Source organism: Nanorana parkeri, unplaced genomic scaffold (genome assembly GCF_000935625.1).
Source record: "Nanorana parkeri isolate BGI_ZX_2015 unplaced genomic scaffold, ASM93562v1 scaffold1784, whole genome shotgun sequence".
Lineage (NCBI taxonomy): Eukaryota > Metazoa > Chordata > Amphibia > Anura > Dicroglossidae > Nanorana > Nanorana parkeri.
In genome coordinates this window covers 95797-106483 of record NW_017308052.1, presented here as the reverse complement: position 1 = coordinate 106483, position 10687 = coordinate 95797, and the positions used below count along the sequence as shown (strand labels likewise).

Sequence of the window (10687 nt, the reverse complement as noted above, 5' to 3'; positions counted from 1 at the left end):
AGCTTTGTAATATCTCTAGAACAGAAGCATGTGAAATCCATAATAGATTTTCACAATACCTAATAGTAGTTTTTTTCTCCATTAAATAACAATGCTGCAGTTTTGCTCCAAGTCTTACCTTGTGTTTTGTTCCTTTCAGGGCTCCTCTAACTCCTACGCCATCAAGAAGAAAGATGAACTGGAGAGAGTTGCCAAGTCCAACCGTTAAGTTGTCAAGTCTCATGTTGCAAATCCTAGAATAAAAACTAAAATGTTGTCACCCATTCCTGGTCTCTGTATTTGTGTAGCAGGGTATGGAGTCAGTTTTAGGATTTGTATCGTTTTTTTGTTAATATCCTATGTGGCATCTAACATAAGAGATCATGAAGGCCAACATCCCCTCTGATCTCAGTGAGTGAACGCCTCCCCTAAAGATGTTCTGTGGATTGACTATCTTGATCTTTTTGTGCGGAGTTCCCAACATACAACATATGGTCATTGTCCTGCTTTACCGCAATATAAGTTTAAAGGAACGCTGTTGCTCACTTCTTTTTAATCTGTCTGAGCAAAACAAACATTCTGATAAATGCACATTTTCCCATGTCCTCTCCCATTGAAAACAAAAATCCTCTACTAAAATCTCAGCCAGCATTGTCAGCTGAACTTCAGAACTCGCCTTGTCCTTGTCCCGCGCCTTCAACCGGCCTTTTTTTTTTTGTCCATTAAAGGAAAACTATGGGGTCAGTCTTTTCCCCCATAGTTCTCTTCAGTGTCACAGGAGGACATATACTAGCATCCTTCCTTCACCCAAAGCTCAGTATATCGCGAGCTACAGCTCACTGTAGAGATCCACCCAGCTGTACCCGACCCCTTCCCATTCGTTTCCACAGTCAGCGCTGGAGGATCGGAGGGGGGTAATCCCTGCAGAGAGCCGTGACTGTCAGGGAGATGAGCGAGTGACGGTATGGGTTTGCTCACTTCCCGATCTATTGAGCCGACGTGTGACAGTCTCATTGTCACAGGTCGGCTCGAACTATGAGGCTGAGTGAAAATCACTCCCCTCATAGTTCTCCTTTAGGGCTCAGTCACACTAGATGCAGTGCGTTCCGGGACAATTTTGGCCAGAACGCACTGCCTCGCATTGCGGCCGGCTCACTTTTTAGTGGGGTAGGAGGGGGTGTGGCGGGCCTTTCAAGTGAATGGCGCCGTAGCCACGCCCTCCGGCTGCATTGTGATCCGCCGCACCGGATCGCAAGGCACATTGTGCCTGCGGTCCGATCCTGTGCGGTGCGTTCAAAATGCTGCAAGCACTACTTTGATCGCACAGGGCCGGACCGCAGGTACAATGTGCCTTGCGATCCCGTGCGGCCGGAGGCGCCGTTCACTTCAATGGCCTGCCACGCCCCCTCCTACCCCACTAAAAAGTGAGCGAGGTAGTGCGTTCGGGCCGGAACGCACTGCATCTAGTGTGACTGAGCCCTTAAGGGCACACACGAGGATTGGATACCGCCAAAGCTTGTAGTCCAGGACAACCCTTCTACCAGCGTGCCTCAGTTTTTGTAGTTTTGGTTTTCTTTAACTTGACTCCTCGACATTTCTGCTAGAGCTTTGTCTGTCATGGTCGTCCTCTGCCTGCTATTGGAGTACCACGTCCAGGACCCGCTGGACTGGATGTTGCAGGGGGGATAGCCTTGAAGGGTTGGGCCGTGCACTGGGAGCTACCCTATTTGTATAGGTTGCTGGGCATCCCTCTTCCCACTGGGTTGGGGGTGATGCTGATATGTACTGTATGAAGTATTGCACTCTTCCCTGCCATAAAGCAAGGACTGCTGTGCTAGTGTCCGATTGCATCATATCTTTTTTTAATTTTGCCCATAGTTCCACTTTAACCCTTTCACTGCCAGGCAGTAGAGTTTGGTACGCAGACTCCTGGTTATTATAGCAGCTGGAAGTTTGCTTACGTTTGTAAAGCCGACGTCTTTACGCTGGAATTGATTTGGGCGGCTTCCACGGGGTGCTGATCGGCTTCATTGAAGTACAGCAATGACATCAGAGGTCAAATAGACCCCTAATGTCTCCTTAAATGTACCTGTCACCACTAATGTTGGGTAATTTTCAGGCCTTAAAATTAGCAAAAATGGCACTGGCAACAAAAGGGTAAAAGTATATATCAAAAGCCAAAATTTTGTTTTGTTTTTTTTACAAATTTTGGATAGAGTAAGGGAAGTTTTACATCCGCGGTCAGTTTACTTTGTGCCATCAGTGTTTCTTTAGAGAGATTTGACTTCCTGTCCTGTAGACTCAATGTGAACTGAGGCTACCGGTCAAATGTGAGGGAAATTCCCTTTTAGGCAAATGTCCACATTTCAAGATTTCCTCCTCCTATTCCTGTTTTGGTGGCAACTGAGAATTGTGGGTTTACCTTCACATATTTGTGGTGACGATGGTGATCCGGACAATTACAGAAGCAAATCAAATGTTCTTAATATATTTTCTAGTTGGAATGTATTGTCATGTAATACTACATTATGGCCACCAGATAGAGCTGAGGAGCATACGGAAGAAACTTTCTTTTCCAGGGATGCACCGATACCGGTACTAGATGCAGGACATTTTCAGGAGTACTTGTACTCGTGAAAATGCCCCAATACATAGCGCTGTAGCCGGCACTTTACATTTTTAAATGGCTTCAGGCTGCTAGTTTTTGTAGAAGTCGTCCGCCTGGATCAATAGTACAGCAGCCTGCTAGTCTCCCCTCCCAAGGTCTGTCCCCCCTCAGCCGCCCCCTCTCCACCATGGAGGACCCGGGACCATGGCAGATCGATTTAGGATGGAGAGCGGGGAGCAGAGTGTAGAACGTACATTCTCCGCTCTGTGATCAGTGATGCAAGCGCTGTATTCACATCGTTTCCTGTCAGCTGTTGCAAACGGAGCTGTACACAAGATGGAGCACAATGCTGTGCTGTGTCTGCTGTATTGTAGGGCAGGCTCATAAAGAACCTGTCGCCTCCGAATGATATCACATAGGGGCTTGTTATCCCCTGCGTGATATCAGTTAAGTGAAGAAAAAGAGAAATAAAAATTAGTGATAAAAAGGTGACCATATTTTTTTTTTAAAAACCAAAATAAAAAGTGATAAAGGTTTAAAGATAAACAATAGCAAATACAAAATAAAATGATAAAAAGGCAAAAATAAAATAACCAACCCCGCCATCTGCGTGCGAATGAACACATGCGTGCCAAATTGTGGTAGCCGGGCAGCAGCGTTCTCTAACACGCACAATGCACATTAAAGGGTAAATTCATTTTACCAAGTAATTTGGGAAAATGGAATTACTTGTTTAAATCTGGCAAAATACTTACCTTTTTGGTAAACGGTCCTTCCCCTCCGCCAGTACCGGTGTACTCTGTACCTCATACGGCCGTCCAGTGCAGCCCAGCACTATGACAATACATTCGAACGCTAAAAAAATTAGTTTTTGGTGTTATTCACCCAAAACAAATGTTCACAGACATCCGTAGGGCCTTGCAAATTGTTTATAAATAGACCCCTCTCTCTTAAGGTCTCCACACACCCTGCGTTAATCGTATGATAATTGCGGGAAATCCCGCGATCGTACGATTATCGTAAGGTGTGTGGAAGCCGTGCGACCTCTACTACTGTAAGGTCACACGACTTAACTTACAAACGTACGAAAACCCGCCGAGCATCGTACGATGTTTGGCGGGTGTGTAGCATGTTCGTACGATAAAAGCCGGACGGGCCGGTGTGCGCAAACGCACACTGCCCGTTCGGCATTGCGGTCATCGGAAGCCTGCCCCTCGGGGGCGTGGCTTGCGATGATTGCAAGTACGATCTCCCTATGCAAGATAGGCAGATCGTACGTTTTTTAAGTACCTTACAACCATCGCAAGACAAAAGTCTTGCGATGGTTGTAAGGTGTGTGCCCAGCCTTGGTTTCTCTTAAATCTACCCACAGACCCTGGAATGGAGTGTTGTAAACACTTAAGACTCAATGCGCCTCCACACGATAAATATTGGTGTAGAAACTAGTACATTAATTTGTCGCATGTAGGTTGGTACTGAGGCCAGAGTCCCCTTACTGGGTGCTCCGTCCCCAGTGCAGCTTAGTAACGCTGATAAAATCCCAGACTTGGAGTTACTGAGCTCTCAGCCTGGCCACTGCCATACAGGCCTGGCGCAGCGGCCGTGGAGTTTCGCATTCAGCTGCCAGCCTAGGCTGAATGTAAACAAAGGGGTCGGGGGACTGGCTGACATTATTAACCAGTTATGGGCATTGCGATATTTGGGTAATGATGTCCTCCAGCCCCTTTGTTTACATTCAGCAGTCAGACTGGAAAATCTCCTGGCCAGCAGTTGAGTTGGGCTTGGGATGAGGTATTGGTTTCTAGGATATCGCTGGTGTTATGGAAATTCACTTGGTTCAACGCACAAATCCATGCCGCATTAAGCTGCGCCAAACGCTAAGAATTTCCCCCGTTGTACTACGCTCTTTTGTGCAAGGACTGGAAGTATCCCCTTCAGAGTCATGTAGAGTCAGGAGACATGTGTTGCATTCTTGATAACCCCATGCTAAGAGACCTGAGCACAGGTATGTTTATTGTTTTATACTTGCCCAACAGGAAGTGATGTCAGACAGGAAGTGATGTATCAAACAGCGAGACAGGAAATGGGGCAAGACAGGAAGTGATGTCAACAACCAGCAAACGATTTCAAAAACCAGTAAACCAGGAAGTGATGTTAACAAGCACTTCCTCAATACATAGCCAGTCTACAAAACACATTAGTAGAACAATCACATGTAGTAGAATAATCTATTACCACCGGAGTGTACTTTATCCAGCATTGCTCAGTGATCAATGCCACATAACGTTACTATGATTCTCATGCGTGCGTAATTACGGGGACAACGTTATATTATCTCAAGCGTGTTGATCAGGCGCACCAGAGAGAACAAACGCACGTTCCTTTCATATACTGCGTTCCAAACAAATGTATCCACGCAAGCCAATAAATCCATGCATTGCACGGGGGGCCCCAGCCGGCGTCCATACATTCGCCAAGAAGACACTGCTCCGCCGCGCATAAGATATCTACTCCAATGGTTTTACCCCCCCAGCGCCTATTTACCTAGACACTGAGAGACTAATGACAAAACAGTACAATACACTAAAAACACATCCTAGTAAAATTTCCACAACACTGGCATCCTAGCAACCGAACAGTTAAAAGGGGTTTAATAAATAAGACACTTTTTGGTGGAAAATAAGGAAAAACCGTTGTCATGAGAACACAGAGAGGGGAATTTATCAAAACTAGAGCAGCCGTGCATGTCAACCAATCAGCTCCTCTCTTTCATTTTCATGTCTTAACCACTTCCAGCGGGTTCGTGTACATACACATGTTCTTGGTACCGTTTTAAACAGCATATGATTGCTGTTTAAATCCAAGTGATCCGGCGTCTGTACCCCCTAGGCTCCCCTCCCCCCTGTCTGAGCCTGGGACCGGCACTGCAGGATTTCCCTGATGGATCGGAGGGAGTTCAGCAAGCTTCCAGCCGCTGATCTCTCCCCCATCACTGGACCCGGAAGTGATGTGTATTACATCACTTCCGGTGTCACTGTGCACGTTCTCTGCCTCCTAGAGCCAGAAGAAGCTGGAGAAGCAGATCTCTGCTTCATCAGCTTCTTTGGGGTCCCTAGGTGATATTAGGGGTATTATATTCAGTTTATGTGCACTAAATTTCATTTTAGTGTATTTTATCCAACCAATATTTGTTGGATAAACATTTGCCCAAATACCGTGCGACATAGAAAATTGCAACTATCATCTTTTTAGTCTACAGGGCCTCTGCTTTCAGAAAATATATCATTGTTTGAGTGTCTGAAGCTGTTTTCTAGCCAGAAATTCAGATATTATCAAGTGTGTGCTAATGTAACAAACTGCTCTGGGCAACAAGTGGTTAACTGACCAAACTGAAGAGAGAAGCTGATTGGTTGCCATTAACAACTGCTCCAGGTTTTGTCTGCTCCAGTTTTGATAAATTCCCCCCCAGAGACTGCTTCAAAGGTTCATCTTTCCCTTCATTCTTCTATGCAAATGTATTATTATTTTATTACAATTTACTTTTCATTAACAATGTCATGATTCGTGTATAAGTCACGGGTGACAGGGCCTCTTTGCAGGCGCTGCCAGTTGTGGGCCGGCAGGTTTCCAAGGTAACCAGGCCCCGCCCTCTGCGTCTCCATGGCAGCCGAGCGCCGCCCGCGGGCACTGTACGGAGAAAAACGTTCCACACAAGCCGCGTGCGCCATGCTGCTGTACGGCAAACTGGCGACCACGCCCCCGACACCGTCTTTCCGCTTCCGGGGCCGCGAGGCGCTGGCTAGATCCAGGCAACTGGACGGCAACAAACAGGCGGCGGCGAAAAGGGGGCTCTGTGTGACGTCACTGGCAGCCGGGTGACGTCACACAGGAGGACCTGTGCCATCATGCCATAAGGAGACAGTGCAGGTGGGTGTGTGAGGTGGGCAGGGGGTGGTCATGTGATCTGGGTGGGGTAGTGCCAATGCCAGCCTGTCCTGGCAGCCTGGAGTCGGGGACAACAAGGCCCAGCATGCCATGCCAGCTGCTATCCCAGCAGGGCCTTCTGCATGAGCTGGCTTGGTCTTGTACTCCCTCCTCTCCAGGGTGGGTTATTGTGTACCCTGGTGGCCTGTAATATGGAGTCAGTGATCTCTGTAGATCAGCAGAATAATGGCCGGTACCAGATCAGGGCTTGAAGTGGACCTGTCAGCGGTCTGAGCTGTTTACATTGTCAGTATAATGGATGGCTGGGAGCTGGAGGTGTCCTCACCTGTGCATGTCCTATGGCCGGCTCCAGGGGGCTTGGAGCCCGGGGGGATCACGGATTAACACCTGTGTGGGTTTTACGAATGGCTTTACATTGTAATTCATAGAAATGCATCACTAAGATGTGCGTCATGCTGTGTTTACATGTGTTATAATGCGTCTGAGAGCACCAGAATGCATGCCTGGAGATTTGTTGTGATTTAAATGGAAAATGTGTAGGCGTTAATCCAAGATCCTTGATCCCTAATTCAAGATCCATGATCCCTAATCTGTGATCCAAGATCCATGATCCTTAATTCAAGATCCATGATCCCTAATTCAAGATCCCTAATCTGTGATCCATGATCCCTAATTCAAGAGCCCTAATCTGTGATCCAAGATCCATGATCCCTAATTCAAGATCCATGATCCCTAATTCAAGATCCATGATCCCTAATTCAAGATCCATGATCCCTAATTCAAGATCCATGATCCCTAATTCAAGATCCAGAATCCCTAATTCAAGATCCATGATCCCTAATTCAAGATCCATGATCCCTAATTCAAGATCCATGATCCCTAATTCAAGATCCATGATCCCTAATTCAAGATCCATGATCCCTAATTCAAGATCCATGATCCCTAATTCAAGATCCATGATCCCTAATTCAAGATCCATGATCCCTAATTCAAGATCCATGATCCCTAATCCAAGATCCATGATCCCTAATTCAAGATCCATGATCCCTAATTCAAGATCCATGATCCCTAATTCAAGATCCATGATCCCTAATTCAAGATCCAGAATCCCTAATTCAAGATCCAGAATCCCTAATCCAAGATCCAGAATCCATGATATGGATATCCACTCTTTCAGTCACGGCATCCCAGCGTTACGTAGTGTGGCCTGTATGCAAATGCAGCTTACCTGGTAACACCCACTCCTCCAGACTGACATCCTCCCATTTTGATATTTGCATAACTCCTCCCAAGAGCCAGCCGACCTGCTCGCATCAGGGCTCTTGAAAGCAGTACTGTGTGATCTTTTCAGGAAGCTATGTACAGCACCCTGCCGGCCCCTCCCACCAGCCATGATCCGCCTGCATTGTATAGAAGTGCACAGAGATCTAGTGATGACATCGCTGGGAGCTATGTAAGATATGAAACGGAATGCTGCTGAAGGGGGAGATTAAACTTCAGCGGTATCCTCAGACCATTAATTAGACTCGTGGCAGTGTCAGCCCGCCGGGCTGATGATAATCCGGCTGATGTAAGCGGTTTTGCTGCGCTGGATCTCTTGCCGCTTACATGACCACTCGCACCTTCCCTGGAAGATTTCTCCCATGATCTGAGAGTGTCGGACGGTTTCCCGCCGAGCACCAGGTTGGGTGATGGGATATCGCGGGAGGCGTGCGCTCAGGACATCTATGGACCCGTTGGGGGTCATAGTGGTTTGTAGTGCGATGTCTGTGAGAGCGCATTGAGCCGGTTGTACAGCAGAGAGTGTGAAATGTTGTACATATTATATGTGGAAAGTCTCATATGAAGGTAAGAGGGTAAGTAGATGATGTATATAGAGGAGGGGGTGTGGGGGGGTTGTTCATTGCTTTTCATATCAAGTCTAAAAGTCTATTCAGAAAGGCACGATGACTGCACAGCACTACGAAGCACAGCATGCATGCAACACATCATGAGCAAAGATGTCTGCCGGCATGTGTGCCGTTAAGGTGTAACCAAGCAGACGCTAAACTCAGGCGTAAAGGAGAACTATGAGGGGAGTGATTTACACTCATCCTCATAGTTCGAGGCGACCTGTGGTAAGAGGGGATTTTAAAAAAAACACAACAAGCGGGTGAAGTTCTTCTTTAATATACAAAGTTCCCTTTACATTTATATGTGATCGGCTGCAATGAAAAATGAATAATTCTGTGCGGAGTTCTGTGCTCAGCTTCCCCGTAGGACTTGTCTATACCCCTCGTCCTTCTTTGCATTTCAAATCAATGTATTTTTGTTTTCCGTGTTCCGCAGTGCTGAAGACGCCATGCACGTTTGAGCTGTGTCCCATCATGGAGGGGCCCCCGTGTGAGGAGAGGCTTCCGACTCTAGGAGCCGAGGACAACCCAACCAGCCACCCTGAACTAGTGGGAGACGGTGGCACTGAGATGAAGAAGCTGGCTGCAGATGGAAAGAAGGACAACGGGGAGATAGAGGAAGAGCTGGATCCCCGCATACAGGTATGTTTCTACTCGGGGAGTTCAGCTGGATAGTACTTGTTGAGCAATTTCTTATTGCTTCCTGTTAAATGAATACATTCAAGGACCTTCACTATGAACAACAATGTATCTTATTTGTGTATCACTCGGCTGTAGATCCTCCAATCATCTCTGAATTGGTGCTGACACTGTCCTTCCTTCTGGGGGGGGGCTACTTTTTTACCCACCATATTGGACTTGGTGTGAACTGTCAGATAGTAACCTGGCAGACAGCACAAGCTTCTCTCTGCCCATGTAATGAGCACACTACATGGGCAGAGCATGCTTATAGACATTGAAAGCTCATTTCCCTGCCTATATGATTGGCTGTCATCCCCGACAAGCGTGGGGTTAACAGCCGCCCTCTTCCTTCTCAGCTAAGCGAGGGTGGCGGCAGGCAGAGGGAGCTGGTGCAAGCAGCTCCAGTTCTCTTGCTCCCAAAGCTGAACTCCAGATAGATGTATTAAAAAAAAACCAAGTGAATGCAGCTTTGGAATGATTATTACATCATTGGCTTTTTTTTTTTTAATACAAGCCATATAGGAACCTGAATTTGACTTGATATCGTGTTTTTTTGCAGTCCCTGTACAGCAGAGCTCAGCCTGTGAGAGGGAGAAGCAGCTCAAGGAACCAGTCAGTTTTGCTGCAGTGCTGTTGTGCTAATTGTGGGATTGTTTTAAAAACACAGTACATACTGCTACTTCAAAGTGTATACCTTTTAGGGAGCAAAAATAAAAGATCAAAGACTAAACCAATATGGTTTAATAAAACTGTAAAACAACACGTCAAGGACAAGAGAGCGACATTTATAAAATATAAGACGGAGGGGACGGCATTGTTGTAAATGGCACCTTTTCAGACTGGGCTAGTGTAATGAGCGGTGTGCCTCAGGGTTCTGTGCTGGGTCCCATATTGTTCAACTTATTTATTAATGACATCGGGGAGGGTGTTAACAGCGATATTTCCGTGTTTGCGGATGACACCAAAATAGGGAGGGTAATAGACACGGACTTAGACACTATAACATTACAGGAGGACCTGGATAAAATAGGGGAGTGGGCATTAATGTGGCAGATGAGGTTTAATGTCGATAAATGCAAACTAATGCACTTTTGAATTAAAAATAAACAAATGGGTTATACAATTATGGGGGTGCCGCTGGGGAAGTCAGAAATGGATTTGGGGGTCATTGTAGACCACAAACTGAAAGGTAGCTTGCAGTGCCAGGCTGTAATATACAGGGGTACAGGTACTTCTAAGAATGAGATCCTAATAGGTTGGACTTGATGGACTAATGTCTTTTTTCAACCTCAAATACTATGTAACTATGTAACAAGGGCCACGCTGATAGGAGGAGAAATCAGACTGACAAAGAGATGAGCTCACCAGTCTGCTTCTCCTCCCATTCTCCACTCACAGGCTGGAGTCACTTACCTGCAGCAGAGATCCACATTTTGGCCTTTTTTCACCTCTGTCCTCTTCTCTGTGTCGCTGTCTTTCTTGCATTGTGACTTTTGCCATTGTGATCTCTCTCTCTCTCTCTCTCTCTCTCTCTCTCTCTCTCTCTCCCCCCCCCCGCGGGGAAATTGGGCACCCCCCACCG

At 46.6% G+C, this 10687-nt stretch overlaps 2 protein-coding genes across 3 annotated transcripts in view; both read left to right on the top strand.

Annotated features, from left to right (window-relative positions):
* RPS5 (ribosomal protein S5) overlaps nucleotides 1–263 on the top strand; it is an 11645-nt gene extending 11382 nt beyond the window's left edge. For both annotated transcript variants that reach the window (XM_018571580.1, XM_018571579.1), the window contains exon 6: nucleotides 140–263. In XM_018571580.1, coding sequence (XP_018427082.1) covers nucleotides 140–208 — 69 coding nt within the window. In that variant the 3' untranslated portion in view covers nucleotides 209–263. The remainder of the gene's footprint in view (nucleotides 1–139) is intronic.
* A 6095-nt stretch (nucleotides 264–6358) lies between these two features.
* SH3BP5L (SH3 binding domain protein 5 like) overlaps nucleotides 6359–10687 on the top strand; it is a 15139-nt gene continuing 10810 nt past the window's right edge. Inside the window, exons 1-2 of the mRNA XM_018571581.1 lie at nucleotides 6359–6514; nucleotides 8861–9066. Coding sequence (XP_018427083.1) covers nucleotides 8899–9066 — 168 coding nt within the window. The 5' untranslated portion in view covers nucleotides 6359–6514; nucleotides 8861–8898. The remainder of the gene's footprint in view (nucleotides 6515–8860; nucleotides 9067–10687) is intronic.